Genomic DNA, 19,217 nt, shown 5'->3' with positions numbered 1-19,217 from the left:
TTATTCTTGACTTGCTTCTATTTCTTGCATCGAGTGGCAAAACTTTGTAGGACAGCACTATACAGCATGAAAAAACTATTCTTTTCATGAGTCATTGCTTGATCATTTTACCGAGTTCATAATCCTTGCTTTATGAGTCATATCATTATAATACCAATATTCAAATCAATATCAATAATAATTTCAATCTATCACTTTTTGCCCATTTCAGTCACCTGTCAACTCTTTTCCAAGTAAAAGAGATCTAGCATGTATTTAATGGCTTCCCTGTGTTGAAGCTATTCCATACCTCTCATCATTCCTTTCACCTACCCTGGACTACACCTTTTTGAGACACAGGGTAACCAAAACTGCTTTCAGTGAACACATGTAAGACCGATGCAAACTCCAGCAAAGACAGTCTTATCCTGAAAGGATATCCTGAGAGTCATCCTTTCCTCAAAACTGCTAAATATTCAATTTGCTTTTTTTGACAGCTGTCAAGCAATAGACAAATGCTTCTGAGAACTTGGCCTGACGTTTCCAAGAAAGGCTTTTGAGCAATGATAGTCATGCACTCCCTCCTCGAGAACAGATTTCCATCTATTATGAAATACTGAAAGTGAATTTTATTCTGTCACCTAATCCTTCAGCTTTACACACTTTCCCAGTCAGTCTTAGATTTTTCTGTTCTGAATAACCCTGTCTCAACAGAAATTTATGTCATTATTTTGTCCCTTTTGCACACTGAATAGCACAGATTCACATGCACTTCTACCTATAAACCCCTCTCACTGCAAAAATTCACCATTTATTCATACCAGTGAAATACTAGTGGATCTGCCTTCCTTACACTTTAGCTTCCTGGTTCACTAGACGTGCATTTAACATTTCTCTCTCGCTTCTCGTCTCTGTGATGAGAGGAAGACCCTAATCTCTAGGCTCTGCTACCGAAGTGTGTGTAGGCTTACTGCTCGCTTCTGGTTGTGGCTACATTTCCCCACTGACCTCCTTATCTTTACAACGAACCCAACTCCTCTTTTCTCAGTATAACCTATATTTGCTATCTGCACTACACAAACCTTTTATCAGCAACTATTTCATCTGCCACTAACCCAATACTGCGAAATCTTTCTGCAATTCCATGTGATTTCTCCTGAATAACGGTGTCATCAGCAAATATTTTTTTTACCTTCCAGTTCAACCTTTTTCCAGGTCTTCCACTGACACTTCACTTCAAGCAGTTTATTCCCCCATAAAGAATAGATCTTTGTATGAGAATCTTCCTGACTTCACTGCAGAGAACATTAGTCCATAGGAAGAGGCTTATTTTCAGGTGGCCTTTCTGTATTTTTTAGGACTCCTTTCCATCCTACATTAGAAGCCATGGGAGGGTTCTGCTCTTTTTCTCTCTCTTCCTTCAACACCAAGCCCAGAAAGTACACAACGGACAACATCTCTACCTGGAATAAAGCATGAATCCATGCAGGATTTTCATTCCCAGACCTGAGGGAAGCAGAAGAAACATCCCATGAAGTGGAGAAGCGGGACAGAACAGAAAGAAGAGGGAGGGGAACGAGTCAGGGGCAGACTGTTACTGAAACCTCCACACTGGGTGGAGACAAAACCAGTATGTGTGATAAATCCACCACCTTCACAAACCACTTTGGACAATAATAAAGGTCTCCCAAGAAAGTACGGGGCAGTCCTTGGGCATCATGGAAGAGCATTAGTTAGGGGGCTGTTTACAAGGGCCTTAATTTGGGGCCAATAGCCCCAAGGAAACAATTTATTGACATCGGGTGGACGCACTGGACACAACCACAGCCAATTTAAATATAGGCCATTTTCTTTAAGAACACGAATCATGAAAGTCTCGTATCATATTACATTGCAGCAGATTTTAGGGACAACCAGAACATGATACAAATATCCCTAAAACTACAAAGAATCATTATATTTCACTTAATCATACATCAGATGGTAGAAAATCTTTTTAGCACTTCAACAAGTGAACTTTAGAGCTGCTTTGTAAGTACTCTCTTAAGAATTTTACTGCTGTCTCCCTTTGTCACACGATAAAGCACAAATAAAACCCTAGCTGTAATAATATTCATCAAGTTATGCAAATGCAGTTTTTCCATGGTAGTTAAACATCAAGTATAAAAGAACAATTTTTTTCCCCACAACCTATTAAATAAGCAAGGGTCTATTGTTCTAAGCACACCTGTAGGTTGTAAATCTATATCCTCTTAACCACATTCCTTAAATTAACATTCCCGAGTCAGTAATAAGAAATCTCATTGATATGCCATAAAATTGCTTCTGTAATATCTGTTTTAGTTTGTTTTATTAGTGTGTTCATCAGTAGCTAAGAGCTAGAATAAAATATTTCCAGATTAATATTATTTAAGCCCCACAATTCATGTATTCAGAATTTTTGCCTTGAATGACAAAGCCACCCCTATGAAACTGATTCTGCTCTGATACATTCAAGATCTTATCGTCCGAATATTCACAATGTTTTAGTAGTAAAACTGATCACCTATGAAAGGGTGCAGCAGTGCAGGTAAGAGAATATAGACCAGCCACAAATAGATGGGAGCAGCTATCACTTTGTCATTGCCCTTCTACCTTCAGATTTAATCCTGTGTAGATGTTGCTATTTGCAAGTGATTTTTGCATAATTATATTTCACATTTTGGCTGTTAGGAGTCACCTATGATGATTCTGCCTCCTGTAGGCATGATTTTCTTTATAGCTATCTGTTGTACTACTGGTGGCCAAGTTGCAGAAAAGCTCGTCAGACACAACAAGCCCCATTGCCTGTAGGATAAGATTTAGAAACAGAAAATACAAACATCTGGAAACCGTAACTCATGCTGAAATTTTCTTTTGGGTTTCAAGGAATCTGAGTGGCAAAACAATTGATTTGTACTTCAATATCCTAACCTGGCTTATACAAAAGACAGAAAACCACTTTAAATTATTTTGGCTCTGCAACTTTTATTACTTGTAGACTGTGCAGATCTAAAAATCAATAGCACACAACAACTTGGTCTTGATAAAAACATAATTTGTGAAGGATTTCAGATCAATCTTTTCTCAGTGTAGACCCAATATATATACACATTATTTTTTTTTAACTGGGTCATTTAGCTGTGCAAAATATCCCTCAAGATAAGAAAAAAAACAAACCACAAACCCTCAAACAAACAAAACCACCACTCCTTCGGTGTTTCTATTGCACCACTTTCTCTCTTTTCCATATGTGCTCATAAAACTCTGTTTCTCTGGAGTGCAGATGAAGGAAGCAGAACCTTCAGAGTGAAGAAGAAAAGCAGCAGTTTTAGAGTGTATTGGGTCTGGCTGGGATAGAGTTGATTTTCTCCATTGCAGCCCATATGCTGCTGTGTTTTGGATTTGTAACTAAAACATTGTAGATAACACACCAGTGTTACTGCTACTGTCAGACTATTGCTGTTTGCACAGCTTCAAGGGCTTCTTTTTTTTTTTGTTGTTTCTTTTTTTTTCTTGCTCTTTTTCCTCACTCTGCCTCCCCAGCCAGTGGACTGGGGGTGCAGAAGAAGTTGAGAGGGGACGCTGCCAGGACAGCTGGCACACACAACGCACAAAACGCACAAAAAGCCAAACCTTGTGTGTGGCAACACACAACGCACAAAAAGCCAAACCTTGTGGCAGTAGATCAACTATGAATGCATCATGTGCAGGGACAGAGTGACTCCCCATTGCACATAGGCCTGACTTACCAAGCATTTACTGCAAAACCCTGCGTGCACGCACTGCTGCAGGCTTACAGCTTTGCCCCGCTCTAAGACAGCCCCAGCTGAACTCGCCATGCTCAGGCAGCAACCGCATGGCAACACCCAGACTTCAACGCACAGCAGCAGTAATGCAGCAACACAGACACGAATCCTCCAGGAACCCTGGGCTGCTAACATACCCCAAAGCCCAGGATATCATCGATACAGTTAACAACGTTTGCTATACTGAACTATGCAAGCACCTGTAATGACTGTACCTTCACTTTGCATAATTAGCATTATCAGAAAAAGTTATAGAAGTCTGTAAGCTCTTCAAAGAAAAAGAAAAAAGGATCAAATGTATATCTTTATTAAAGAATGCTAACACCCTTGACATGACCCAGATCATCATGAGAACTGTTAAATTTCAATTAGCTTTGAGCTATGCTGATAGGACTTTACTAATAAATGCATGATTTTCTTCAGGAAAAATTTCAATTTTTTATGAGACAGGAGAGAGCATGAAATTCTAAGTTCTTTTTCACTTGTTAAATGTAAAAATCATTAACAACAAAAGGTATGGGATTAGAGGGAGAGCAGGAGGAAAGATGGCCAAGTAACGGAGGCAATGATTTGGGATTTGAGAACTACGAATTCCAATCCTAGCTCTGCTCTACTCCCTCTCCTGGCACATCAGCCAGGCTGTTCAATTTTCTGGTTTCTCCTTCTGTAATAAAGAGATAATGACACATACTAATCTCCCAGGAATTTTGGGACTTGATATCTCTTAAATGCCACAATGCTATGGAAATGAACTTGATCAAAAACATCTTAATGCTGTAATCTGGAGAATATCCAGAGCGCACACAGATGCCTATGGAAGAATTCTAAGCTAAGTGTTTACATGCACGTGAAAATGTTCATAATGCCTGAATAAGAAAGTGTCTGCAAGGTAATGTTTATGAAGGAAGTATCTCAGCAGTGTCAGAAAACAGGCTGCTACGTATGGTAAATTCAGGTCCTAAGGTTAATCCATATTCGACCCCTACAGCTTTTACTTGGTCAACTCAAAGCACCACTTACAAAGATGGAGGGTTTAGAAAGATCACAGAGGAATCCATCAGAAAGAAATACTGACTGCATTCTTAAAAGGAGAAAAGCAGTAATGATTAGATATTTCTTCACACGTACATTTGTATACAACCAAGAGCAAATAATTTCCTAACGGAGTAGTCACGGTTCACAATAATCTAGGGTAGTATTTCCAAAAACCCATGTGTGCTAGGAGTCTGTCTCTTGTTTTCAAAAAGTCAGTCTGATTCAATTTCAGTAAACCTCATCCTCTTTAATCTGCTTTGAGAAAGCAACTTCTAAATTCTTTAGATGCTTAAATACAAACATACATAATTATCTGCAGCAGTGATTAAGCACGTTGTACAAACATAAACCCCTGCCCTTTTACAATTTAGGTAATCATAAATTACAGCAGTGGTTTAACAGCGATTCATGCAAACCTGCTACCACATACATGCTCTTTTTGGCTAAGATCATTAGAGATTTTACTGATATAAACTTCAAATTTGTGACACCCAAAACCCAACATTTTCTTCCCCTATGGGAAATGAAAGAAGGTAAACCTTGGAACATGCAGACTATAAAAAAACCCTAAACTAAACAAAGGTAGTATATTTAGTTCCCTAGGCAGGAAGGAGTTAAAAATCGTATTTAAATATGTGTCTAACTAATGGAAAAGTAATGTTACCAATCAACCACCTAAAACTGAATTACCTTGCTCCAGCACTAGAAAAAATTCAAACACAGGTCAGACAGCCACCTTAGCTAAGCTTTTTAGGAAGAAAAAACATCCATGAGACTATTCTGCCGCTTATCATTAGGAGCGTGTAAATGCCTCGCTGCTTCTGGTCCTTAATGAATTCCTACAATAACTATTGAAGATATTTGAAGATATTGCAAAACAACAATGAATAATATGACAATGGAGGAGATACTAACAACTAAACAGTTCCCCATCCTAGCTCAGATGAAGTAATGGAGCAGAACTTACTGCTTCATTTACGTTATCTAACTACCATTCTTCAACCCTTTTTTATTGTAATTCACAGATATCAGTAATTCAAAGTGCCGCAATTTTAAAAATATTCAGCTCTCTATACTAATATTACCATTCAGACTACATCAGAATACAGAGAGATGAATAAATAAGAACGCAATCATTAAAATATTTTTTCCTTATACATTTATTAGAAAAAGGTTATAATACTGGTTTATTTCTAAGAGTATTATGATATTTTATAATAGGTCTCTTTCACAATTATTTTCTTCATGCCTCTCAGGTAGAAATCTCTAGATCATACTAAACTCCTCAGATTCCTCCTTGGCATGTTGTTTTGGAAAATAGATTTATTATATTAACAATTTTAAAAGATGTGTTTAATGAGGGGGGAAAAGGGACCCATAATCCCTGATAATAAAGTATTTTCAATGCCATAATAGCTATTTTTCTGTTACTTATTTCAACATGTTTACAGTTCAAAGGAAAACACAGCTCTAAAATTAAAGAGGAGGGTTTTTCAAATGCCTCTCTTTCAATGGCTTCGTAGGCCTTTACAGACCGTAGGAGAGGTGAAGACGAGACTGTTTTGAGACGGACAGCATATTGGCATACTTCCATTTTCATCTATCGGGGTTTAAAATGTGACTAATCACAGCAGATCTTCCAAAGGATGCAACTATCAAACGAACATGGAGCAGCACTACTGTCTCATTCTTTCTCTATTACCTTAAAAATTCCTAACCAAGGAAACGTGTTAGCAATAAAACAACAAGATCGCTTAACTACAGTACGTTTCTCAAGCTATGTAACAACTATATACAACCTGAAGATTAAGAAAAACCAATAGAATGGGCAAATATACAATATACTGATTTTTCTCTCAAAAAAGCAACTGTATGAACTTTCCGTAGATCATGGAAAAGATACCAGCTTTCTTCTACTTTTTTCTGAACTGTTTTCAGAGAACTTAAGTGGAATGCCAAAGAGAAGTGGCTTCTTTGCAAAGAATTATAGCTTTAGGCAAGGGAGTTGTGTAGGGCAGGGCTAAGCACAATAATTCATCTTTCCAAATAAGCTAGGCACAGAGAAATGCAACATAACCACTAACTGTCCAGCTTTCTGAACTGGGACACCAGTCAATGATCTTCCATTCTACTGGTGCAGATCACTGTCCTTATATACAAGATCAATCCCATTTCTTGCCTTTCAATTTTACCCAGCACACAAGAGCCAGAGCACAGAGATCACGGCACGTGCCCTGCCTAACGCCGCGCTCTGCAGCATTCCCACCTTAATGAATTCCACCTCGTGACAATGGAATGGGAAAAATCCTCCAGTTATGGGAATGAGTGAGGACTCTGCTCATCTAGATTTTACATCCATTTCTACTACAAACTTCTTGCCACTCTCTTTGTGCTTGGTTTCCCATTGTATATTTGGAACAATTCTATCTCCTTTGCCTGTCATGTTTATTTTTAGCTGTTGTTTTCTGCAACTGTCTTTTATTGCTTTGTTTACTGGTTTGCTCAATGCGCTGCAGCTTTGGTTGAGTACGGTAGACATCACCACACAAATAATAAAAGGTCAAATGCCAAATAAATCCATAGACTATCTGGTAGAATCAACTGACTACATTACAAAATTTAATTTTAAAATCCAGGATTTCTCTGTAATTAAACTGTTAAAACTATACTTACCTCAACATATTTATCTATCAAAATGAAACAGAAAAATAATTGCTGTAAAGCAACCGTAGCTAGAAATTATACTTAAATTCAACTGAAGCATAGCGAACACAAAATTTACTGTGATTATTACATGAGGATTTTCACACTCGGACAGAAATTTGTTTCATTACATACAATTCCAGAATCTTAACACGTCTGTGTTGGATTGGCATTGCTATTTTTAAATGCTTCTTCTAAATAAGGGAATGGGACAAACCATTTTATAATCAGTAATGTACTACATGTGTACACCATGTCACGGGTGAATAGGGCACAACGCCCAGCCATATGGTGTACTTAAGAGCCAACTCATCTACATAGACCGTTACCAGGCAACATCCTGGACTTCAGTCGCAGCTTGGTAAAAAAATGACCTCTCAGCCCTAGAAGTTGATTGATATTCATTGTGCTGGTTAGGTTATGATCACAAGGGAAAATAATAAAACCAATTATGAGCATTGAGATTTGGCAGCATTAAACCTTCCCCAAATTCCAAATGAGTATTTTCTTCCTCTTTCTTGTCATATATCCCAAATCTCTGGTTTAGCTTGTTGAAGGAAGATAGATATCTTTTCCTTCAACTACATTTACAGATACTGAAGCAATATATTCACAGTCAAATTAATGTCAGCTTCCTAAAAACATGCCAGTAATTATCTCAGGGACCACTGTCTCCCATGGGTTAGAAACCCCAACCTCATTCTTGCAATTTTTACCAGAATTTTGCTAACAAAAGCTGTCAATTGCATCAAATTCTGCTAAGAGCTGTAAGGTTATTCTGTGATAGAAAATACTGTTTGTGACAGAGGAAAAGCTAAAAGCAACAAGCATGCTGAGCACTACAGAATTGATTTAAATCTGTCCTTAAGATGAACAGGCTTTTTTTTTTTCTCCTGTAAGCCAGGCAGTCTTTTTGAAATAATGAAATCTTTTTTCAAAGACATTAAGAGGAAGATTGTGCTCAGTGTAGGAGAAAAAATATAAAACTCTTCTTATTTCTAACAAGGACCGTATGTCTGATTTTTTCAATGACATCAAACTTTGTGTGTTGGGGAAGAACTCAACTCAATACATTTGAACAAAAAAGTGAATCTAGTCTATTATTTTGCCAATACACATGTGCAACTCCTTTACTTTCTACACACAGAAAAAAGAAAAGCATAATTATAAATGTATAAAAACATAAATATATTCAGTCAGCCCAAACAGAACAAGCCATGCTTATTACCCAATACAGAGCGTTGCAAATTATTTTACAGAGGATTATTAAAGATTGTTTGAGAAGTACAAAATACACATCTACAAGAATCATACACTTAGTTTAGTTTTTCTGATACTTCTGTATTTATTATTACAAGTATTGAAAGTTATATCCCGATTAAAAAGTGCTTAATCAATATTGTTTCTAATCAAATGTTTAAAAGAAAAACTTTACAAGAAAAGATAAATTCCAAGTATGAACGAGCAACAAGTAGTTTGGATGCGAAAGCGTCTTCTCAGGAAGGAAAAAAGCAAAAAATGAATCAGCACAAATACTTTTTCACGTCCTATAAATTTTAGAGATGAATTCATGATATTCCCTATTCTGACATTATGGGTGCATTTAAAAAAGAAAGCGTGATTAATTATCCATGGCTGTTCTAAGGGATAAAAACTGTCTGTGACTAACCTGTATACAAAGTAATTTATTTCTGATGGAATCAGCCAAAGATAAAATAAATACAATAGTAACACAACCTTAGCACGTACAAGGGAAATAGAAGAAAAAAGCACTTTAACCTACAGCCAGAGACAGGGAAGATTATTTTCTAATCATGTCACTAGCAAGTTGTTGTTCACTGAAGACCAAAAGGTATCAGATCTTGTGTTTATGGCCTATTAGTCTTGCGATCCAGCAAGAGCGTGGCAAGTGGCAAAATCCAAAGTATGTCCTTATTCATTATGACAGCACAACAGAGATTTCAGTCAAATTCCAAGGAAAACAGAATAAACAACAACAAAATCAGCGCACTTACAGAAAGCAGGCTCTGATCATGAAAACAATAGGCACCACTTGCATGGGGCTTCTGTGTAGTTTCCTAAGAAAAGAAAAATACATTTGTACTGTAAATGAGAGATTCAAGGGGGATCGTCTTTGTGCCCCGCACCCATGGAAGGCTGAAGGCAGGCTTTAAGATTCAAAGTGTTGCAACAAAAAATGAAATTGATAATGCATTATTTGGGCTTTCACAAGAAGGTTTGCGTACACTATTGGGTCATAATTGCATTTTTGTTGTAGTACAAAGCCGAACAACATAATCTGCTTATTGAGTCATAAACAGCAACAAAGACTTTATTATGTATTTATTAATCACTCAATGGACAGTAAAAATTTCCAAGCAGTTCACAACTTATTAGAAACTTAAATCCCATGTTTGCATTATGAACTTACCTACTAAAACAGACATGCAATTACTATGCCATAGTTCACAATTTTCCCCAGTACAGGTTTCTGTTTCAATAGGAACACACAACTTTGATTTACTTTTTTTGTACTTTTCAAATGAAAAATTCAAGCAATTTTGCAAAAGAAAAATGATCATAAAATACATAAACAAAAGGGGCCATTCAAAATATATTATACACGCCTTAGCTGGGAATTAGAATAGGGTAACAGTCTATTCCATGCCACTTTTTCTTACTGATGAGCAGCTGGTGACATGTAATGTTTTACTGAATTATTCATTGAATTTTAGAAGTTACAGTAAGCTCAGCCATGTTTTTCGTAACAGATTGTACCTACCTGCATTTTTTATTTCCATGTGTAAATGGTCGTATAGATGCTCTGATACAAATACTCTTGAAAGTAGAAACGCTGTACATATTTGGAGTCTTCAAAGAAAATACACACCTAGGTCTATGTATTACAAAAGCATTCTGTAGACAAATTTAATATACTTTTTATCCACCTCAGTAAAATTCCAAACAGTAAATATACTGAATGGTATTTCACCAAACGTGTTATTCCTTATATATGATTTCATTTTAAACCAAGAAACAAACATAAAAAAAATAATAATCAGTAAATCAAAAAAACAGTAGTGGCTCTCTCTAATGCAGCTGAGGATAAATAAAAAGAGCAAGGAAGCAGTACCGGAAAGGGACATGTTCCATAAGCATGTCAGGTAATATTGCAACTATCGTACGTATTGATAAAAAACCCAACAACTTTGGAATCTGAAAAAGAGATAATCAGCAACAGAAAATATACTTGCACTTTGGTCTCCTCAGAGCAAGGACCATCACTAGGAGAGTATCTACCACAGTAAGATCCAACCTCACGACTGCAGCTCCTATCAGTAACTGCAACTCTCTTATCAAAAAAACCCTCACATTAATCAATTTCTGAGCTGAAGGTACAAGCCTATTTTTATTTATGAAATAAAATGAACCACACACATATAAAAATACAACAGAAAAGGCAGCTCACGTAAGAAGGCTGCATACGCCCATAAACTATACATTAAAACTACTGCATGTTATCCTTTCTGGGAAGTGTTTCTCTGTGTGAGATCAAAGATATCCCCAAGTATAACACAAGGTAAATTAACGGTATCGAGAGTTCCTTAAAAATCCCTGAGAAGCTGTGGGTTTTTTAAAGTAATTAGCCCACATTTTCAAAAATGACGTCTGATTTAGGACCATCTTGTAGTGCCACAGTGAAACTTAGTCATAGTCACCGAATAATTGAAAATTAAGGTTTTCTCTCAGGTTTTCTCCATCAGGGGTACTTGTCTTTCACAATTTGAAGTCACTGTGAGTTTTCAAATGCAACCTCTAATTTTTTACGACTTCGTACTGATTAAAATGCTACCTCACTGAGCTTATAGTAGATTAATTTTCCTTTTCTGAAATTCTTGTATCTGACAACTCAATCCTAGCAGACTTTCTATTTAGCATAATGTTCCCTATCATTAATTTTAGAAACTTTATACTCCCAACTGCTACTGCTAGTATTCCTTATTTATCCTGCATTTGCACACCCTAGTGACTGAGGAAACTCAGAATCCACAGAGAAATAAGATGTATAGAATTTTAAGAACATATGCAACTCCAGGAAAAAATAGGAATATAACGTTGTATGTAATTTACAAATTACTGCTGTATTAAATCAGAGCAAGTGTAAAAATAGTTACCTCTAAAGCAATTAACTTGGCTATAATATTTAATCAATGAGTAATTATTAATTTTGCCTGATTTTACACTACTGTATAACCCCTCTCTAATTTCCTCCACATAGAAATATTAAAGTTTCATGCTCTACTGACGGCAGACATTCTTTAAAATGTTTAATAATCTGAGTACGACATGCGAAGTCAGGATTTCCTCAAAACAAATGGTCTAAAAGCAGCTGCAAAAGGAGAGTGGAACTCCAGCCACAGCCCTGGGCTCCATACCACCACCGAAGGTACTTTATTACCATATTGTTGGACAAAATGAAGGGTGGCACATTTACAAACTTTACAAAGGTTTGTAAAGATTTCTCCATCCCCAGTCTGGATATGAGTTGGCCTGAACCAGTGCAGCCGTCCTACGTAACACAAGCCAGTTACGGAAGGCTCCTTGCCCAGCACACCCGGAGGCTCCTGCAAACCAGGCAGATGCAGTTCCATGCACTATTACAGAGAGCATTTCTGTATTTCCAGGTTTCATGAAGACCGCTTTGCATAAAGTGCATGTGTTACGAAATACACTTTATTTGTTATCTAGCTACTCAGGCAATATCTAAACAACAAGCAAGGTTTTTCAGTCACATTTACATGATTATACGAAGCAATTTTTAGTAGAAGGAAACAACAGCTGGAAAAAGCTAATACTTTTGTGGAAAAAACCAACACACCTACTTTCTGATAAAATCCTATTTACAAGTCTCACGATAACCTACTTGACTATGATGGACTTCAACGTTATATCTTATTATTCTTTGTACTGACACAAAATGTCATTAAGACTGTCCACACAGCTAAAAGCAGCCTTATGGAGAAATGTAAGGCGCATTTTCAACGTGATATTTTCTTTTCCACAGCTGTCGTATATCTTAGCAAAACAAGAAGTAGGCTCTTGTTCTGCACTCCTATCACACAGAAATAAATATACAATTAGCAACATTTTGCTTGCACCTGGCATTACAACACTTGTATGTGACAGGCATATACGAGAACAGCAAGACCTTCCATAGATGAACAGCAGAGTTACCAGCATTCTGCACTGCTCCAGACTTTCTGTCCTGAGAATGGGAAAACTTGAGTCAACTAGAAGTCCTGCTAAGTATCTATGTAAAAGTCTGGCAGAGAAGATGATGTTTTGAGATTCACTTAAAGCTGGGGAAGTTGTGCTGTCAGGTGAAAATTGCAGGTGTGTAGCAAGTCCTAAGAACGCCCCAGGGTCTCCTCTCCCCAGCCCATCGAGCAGAGCTCACGCTGCAGGGACGTCGAGAAGGAGAGCCCCAGGCCATTCTGGCTTCATAAATAGTCACCATACCCAAGCATTCCAAGAGTAACCCAGACTTTACAGTATTTTTGCACAGAAGTAGCTCCCTTCAGCATTATATTAAATAAAAAATAAAAAAATTCAAAAAACCCTAAAGCAATAATAAAAGTTACTACTAATACGTATACACGATTACTAAGCCTGACTTAACACCTTCGGCTTCACACCTTTATCAAAAGCCTACGTATAAATTAATCTAATCTGATATTTTTTATTTTAATTCTGTTCTCAAAATGCAATTAAACAATGTTATCTGTTGCTGCAAGTTAAAAGTCATTCCCTTTAGATAACAGCCAAATACAACAAGCAGTGAGTTTTACCATCATTAGACTTCTAACCATATTACTTCTATTTTGAGGCTTTTTTGTTTGGTCTCAGTTTAATTTCCTGTCAGCCTTACAAGAGATTTCTAATGTTTGGGCTGTAGGATATGCTCTGATTAAAAATAATCTTCCCAATTACTGCCTGGCATGAGTCTACTGCCACATGCACTCTGCCACTGGCTTCTGAATTTCTGTCAGCAGTAATTGTGTCTGTAGCTTCTAACTGTAAATGAAAACCCAGGGGGCATATTTGGGTTCCAGTTTCCTTTGCCTAGCCATATCTTTTAATTTGCACTGTCTGTCAAAAGGAGATGTTCGTAGGCACTAAAAGGAAATCCTTAGAACATCAGGTTAAAAAAAAGAGGAAAGGAAAAAAAAAAAAAGAAATGCAACTGGAATATGATACACTATATTTGATATTTATTCTAACATACTCTATGCAGACAGAGAATCTCACTGCATTTATTAGCCTTAGAAGAGGTAGACTGAAACCATTTACTGAGCATTTCTAGATGCACTTTACCATTAAATTTAATCATAAGTCTTAAGCATCACCTTATTATTGCTATTTTTTTTTTGGAATGTGATCATTCTAATGAATATTTGACAGAACAAGGTTTCTTACCACAATGGGAAAAAAAATAGTATTTCTCAGGCTCTGGATGCTGGCCTAAACTATACCATGGGGTTACCCATCTCCAGCTGGACCTCAGACATGGCTTGCAGGCAACCTGTCTCCAGGGTTGACCCCCTGGACCTACATTGCATCTTCTCTCCAGTCTCCCTTTCAGTCCTGTTTCCTGTGCGGACTTTAGATCCACTTTTTCTGTCCTCTCTCTGTCCCACTGAACTGCTGTCCTGACTGGACTCCCCAGAAGGATCCTGGGCCTGGTTCACCACCTGGCTTGGGGCCGTCAATGGACGGATCCTGTTTCGAATACTTGGCTCTGTCCCCTGTGTTCAGAACCAGAGGGGCTGCAACCCATGGGGGAGGGCATGGACTGCTCCAACACAGCTCCTGGCTTCCTTCTCTCCAGCACCAGCCAGCTGCCACCAGGCCCCAGGACATCTCCATTTGAAACCACAGTGCTTAAACCTGGCCATCAATGCAATCACAGTCACCAGCCTCACGATACATTTGTGTTAAGATTCTCATTGATTCATTTTCCCTCTTAGGAGTGCTGCTGCTGGGAGTCCTGTGATGGAAAGGTGGCCCGATGTCACCAGGGCATGTTGCCTGTGTGACAAGGGAAGGATGGAAGCAAGGTGCCCTGGGTCAATTTTCTAAAGGACAAGAATCTTAGGAAGAATGAAACACTAAGCACAGACTGTACTCTGTGGATACAGAAGCAGCACAAGGAGTAGGAAAACATTTAATACAATGTCAAGAGTGGAACTTCATGTAGAAGGGAAAAGTACAACCAACTACACCAAATGTACAGTCAAGAATGAATACATAGGATATACAGTGTTCACTGCAAAGGATAATTTTCTGGAAATATTCACTATAAAATGAAGAATACTTTAAAGTCCTGTGAAAATAATTTTCTATGAGGTTTCAATGTTTATCTGTCAAAATTAAGTAAATTTTTGTCCCAAAAGTAACATGGCATCCAGCACATTTGGAATCCAAGGAGTACAGAGAGCATATTTTTGCATGCAGGAATCATGGAAGTTTTCTTTGTGAGGACAAATACTGAGACTTGGTGAGTGTGAGTAGGGATCTGTCCAAATGCCATTTGAAACTGAATAGCTGTTCTTGGCATAAGAACTTATTTGAAGTATTAAGGCCAAATGTTAGCACTCTGCATTTTATCTGTTGGTTGATACTCTATTCTGTATGCTTCTGTCTGTAAATATTGTTTGGTGTCAAATATTAGTTGGCACCTACTACAGGCCACCCTAGTACTGCTACTACTAGGCTCAAGGGGAGCCTATTGATGCAGCTCCAGGGGGCTCTCGTCCCACTGGAGGACTTCAACCACCCCAACATCTGCTGGAAAAGACTTCTGGAGTGCAAGGAGGATAATGTCTTAAGTCAGGTAACAGACAGCCCTACCAGAGGCAATGCGATACCAGACCTGCTGATCACCAGTGCAAATGAACTTAGTAATATCAGGATTGGAGGCAGCCTGGGCTGCGGTGATCAGGCACCAGTGGAGTTCGCAGTCCTGAGGTATATGTGTCAGGCAAAGAGTGAAGTCAGGACCCTGAATTTTAGGAAAACAAACTTCCAGCTCTTCCAGGGAATTAGTCAATAGGACCCCCTGGGACACTGCCCTCAGGAACAAGGGAGCAGAACAGAGCTGGCAGATCTTTAAGGACACTTTCTACAGAGTCCAGGAGCTCTTGATCACCAGGTGCAAGAAATCAGGAAAGGAAGGTGAGAGACTGGCATGGCTGAGTCGAGACCTGCTGGTCAAACTAAAGGGCAAGAAGGAAATGCACAGGAAGTGGAAGCAGGGACAGGCATCCTGGAAGAGTACAGGGACACTGCTCAGTTGTGTAGGAATGGGGTCAGGAAGATCAAGGCGTAGCTGCAGCTGAACTTGGCAAGGGGGACAAAAAATAACAAGATTGGCTTCTACAGTTATTGCAGCCAGAATAGGAAGGTCAAAGAAAGCGCACCCCAGCAGCGAGCAAGACTGGCAAACTGGTAACAACAGACGAGAAGGCTGAGGTACTCAACAACTTTTTTGCCTCAGTCTTCACTGGCAACCTCTCTCCCCACACCTCTCGAGTGGATGGACTGCAAGGCAGGGACTGGGGGAGCAAAGTCCCTCCCACTGTAAGAGAAGATCAGGTTTGTGACCATCTGAGGAACTTGAATATACAGAAGTCTCCAGGACCCGATGAGATGCACCCCAGAGTCCTGAGGGAACTGGCTGATGTAGTTCCAAGCCACTGTCTGTGATATTTGAAAAGTTGTGGCAGTCAGGTGAAGTCCCCAGTGACTGGAAAAAGGGAAACATTACACCCATTTTTAAAAAGGTAGAAAGGAGCACCCTGGGAACTACTAAGCTGTCACATCCAGAGGGTAGTAGTCAATGGCTTAATGTCCAGATGGAGACTGGTGACAAGTGGTGTCCCTCAGGGGTCCGTACTGGGACCAGTACTATTCAATATCTTCATCAATGGCATAGTAGGATCAAGTGCAACCTCAGCAAGTTTGCAGGAGACACCAAGCTGAGTGGTGCGGTTAACACGCCTGAGGGATGGGATGCCATCCAGAGGGACCTGGACAGGCTCAAGAAGTGGACCCATCTGAACCTCATGAGGTTCAACAAGGCCAAGTGCAGAGTCCTGCACCTCGGTCGGGGCAAATCCCGGCATCAATACAGGCTGGGGGATGAAGGGATTGAGAGTAGCCCTGCCGAGAAAGACCTGGGGGTACTGGTGTATGAAAAGCTAGACATGAGCCAGCAATGTGTGCCCACAGCCCAGAAGGCCACATCCTGGGCTCCATCACAAGAAGCATGGCCAGCAGGTAGAGGGAGGTGATTCTCCCCCTCTACTCCACTCTCTTGAGACCCAACCTGGAGTACTGCATCCAGCTCTGGACAACCCAGCTCAGCAAAGACATGGACCTGTTGGAGCAGGCCCAGAGGAGGCCACAAAAATGATTAGAGGGACAGAACATCTCTCATATGAGGACAGGCTGAGAGAGTTGGGGGGTAGCCTGGAGAAGACGAAACTCTGGTCAGACCTTATTGCAGCCTTGCAGTACCTAAAGGGGGCTTTTAAGAAAGACGGGGACAAACCTTTTAGCAGGTAAAAGCATTATCACCAAGGTATATACCCCTGCCCTGAGAGGATGACTGAAATTGCCAGAACATTTAAATAAATGCCTACTTCTTTAAATCTAAGGTAAGACACTGAGTTCAAAATGGTTGTTCCTGTGACTGAAGCCATGCAGAAGTTTAAATATTTTCAGCATAAAAACCGTAGTATCAAGCATAACAGCAAACACGTTATGAAACCGAAAGAAATATTGGGAAAGGACAAATGGAGTCACAGTAAGGTAGGAAATCAGGATGTAGACATGGCTGATATAACAAATGGCATCAGTACCTCACTACTGACTTCTTCACTGTTTCACTTCAGATCCATTTTTCAAAAATACGTAGCATTCCACTACCATTATCAAGATTAATGTCCTAAAAATACATGAAGACATCAACTGGACTGTGGGAGAGAAAGTAAGGGGGTGGGGGAAGCACTGTGATGTACTTTACTGGTTATATTCTTAACAATATTTTAGTTTCATAACTCAACACTTCCTCAATAAAGAAACAAAAATTTCAATTGTTTTCTACAACATACTAAATAGACCTTTAGCAACAACCTCAGCCTCTCACAAAATTATTAAAAAAAGCCCAAATCAATAATCAAAATCTATTACTGCCTAAATGGTTGTGATGCTAAGAATATGATCGGCATTTTCTACAGATTGCACAGAAGTCATGCTAAATGGTCACTGGCTGTCCTCCATAGGCAGCCCCTTTCTGCACGGGAACAAAAGTCAATTCTCTTTCACACAAATTACTAATGAAATTCTAAAAAAAGAAATGCAATTTTAGAGGGTTTAACCTGAAAAATTTGTGATCTTTTCATGTGATTCCCCTCCTTTCCAAGCCTACATACAACAGACGTTCATTCCTGCCTTAGTGGGTTTTAGCGATGTTTTTACTTCTTTATTTCAATTTAATGTTTAAAGAGTTCTGAAAAGAACCCTAGTCAAATTATATTTTTACACTGCTAAGCACCAAAAATGCCTTACATCAATTATTGTGATTTTGTGCATACTCAGTCGATGAGCAAAGTCTTCAGTGCTTTCAAGCTTTCGAGAGAAGTCATCAAACTGTCAGCACTTCGCCGGACTACCAAGCCTCTCCTCATATTAGAGTAGTACTACTGTAATCGCAAACATCACTAATTGCCGTCAAAATACTTCTTTTTCATAATGACCATGGGTTTTATCGTGACCTAATATCACTTATCTCTGTTGCTTTCTTGCAACACCTCTTACTCTCATTTCATGCCACTACAAACAATGTTAAAATGCGTATCTTTGCCTGCAATAACACTGATCAAACTGCCCAAAGTACAAAGACTGATCAATATGATAAATGTACTACATTATTGCACACATCAGACTTCCAGAACTCACAGCTCAAAAAGGGTAAAATAATCTGTAGTACTGGCAGTGACATTCAAAGATCCTTTCAATGACTTTATTTTTTTTTTTTAAACCAGTCGTAGTCTGCACAGACAATGGGGGGAGACGGGTACAGTAAACACAGAATGATGACAATTATGTTTATTTGACTACCTAAAAGCACTCTTATTAACATAAGGCTGCTGCACCAAAAATACAGTCGCATGTTTATTCCTGATGCGTAAAACATACAGAAGTAAAAGCTATCTCTGTATGAAAGAACAACAAAAAATAAACTTTGGAAATTATTCAAGGTTAATGAAAAATGTTACTTATACTGAAAAAGTAATAAAAAAATGGTTTGTTTCTTTGAAAATCTTTTCAAAAGCAGTTCCAAAAAAACTCCAACCAAACAAAAGAAACCCAAACCCAACCCAACCCTCTATTTTATATATTGACTGTTTTATTAGCGTAAGTTCTTGAACAGCTTTTTAAAGGTCCCTTAAAAAAAAAAAAATAAAAAATCTTCAAAACTTTGGCTGCAAAGCCAGCTGGCTATAAAATGCACAAGTACCACCCTGGGAAAATCATCTCCCAGCCAGTGCAGGGAAGTGGCAAAGTCCCAGGCACCAAGTTTCTCCAGTACTATAGTCATTATACCTG

The 19,217-nt window shown here is 38.7% G+C and overlaps 1 protein-coding gene across 30 annotated transcripts in view; it reads right to left on the bottom strand.

Annotated features, from left to right (window-relative positions):
• Positions 1-19,217, bottom strand: part of RBFOX1 (RNA binding fox-1 homolog 1) — a 908,679-nt gene that overhangs the window by 755,844 nt on the left and 133,618 nt on the right. For all 30 annotated transcript variants that reach the window (XM_063342862.1, XM_063342866.1, XM_063342858.1 and 27 more), the window contains exon 2: positions 9,560-9,622. In XM_063342862.1, the coding sequence (XP_063198932.1) occupies positions 9,560-9,622 (63 nt within the window). The remainder of the gene's footprint in view (positions 1-9,559; positions 9,623-19,217) is intronic.

The sequence above is a fragment of the Chroicocephalus ridibundus genome, chromosome 8 (genome assembly GCF_963924245.1).
Source record: "Chroicocephalus ridibundus chromosome 8, bChrRid1.1, whole genome shotgun sequence".
Lineage (NCBI taxonomy): Eukaryota > Metazoa > Chordata > Aves > Charadriiformes > Laridae > Chroicocephalus > Chroicocephalus ridibundus.
Note: the sequence above shows the minus strand (reverse complement) of the source record. Positions and strands in the feature narration are given on the sequence as shown.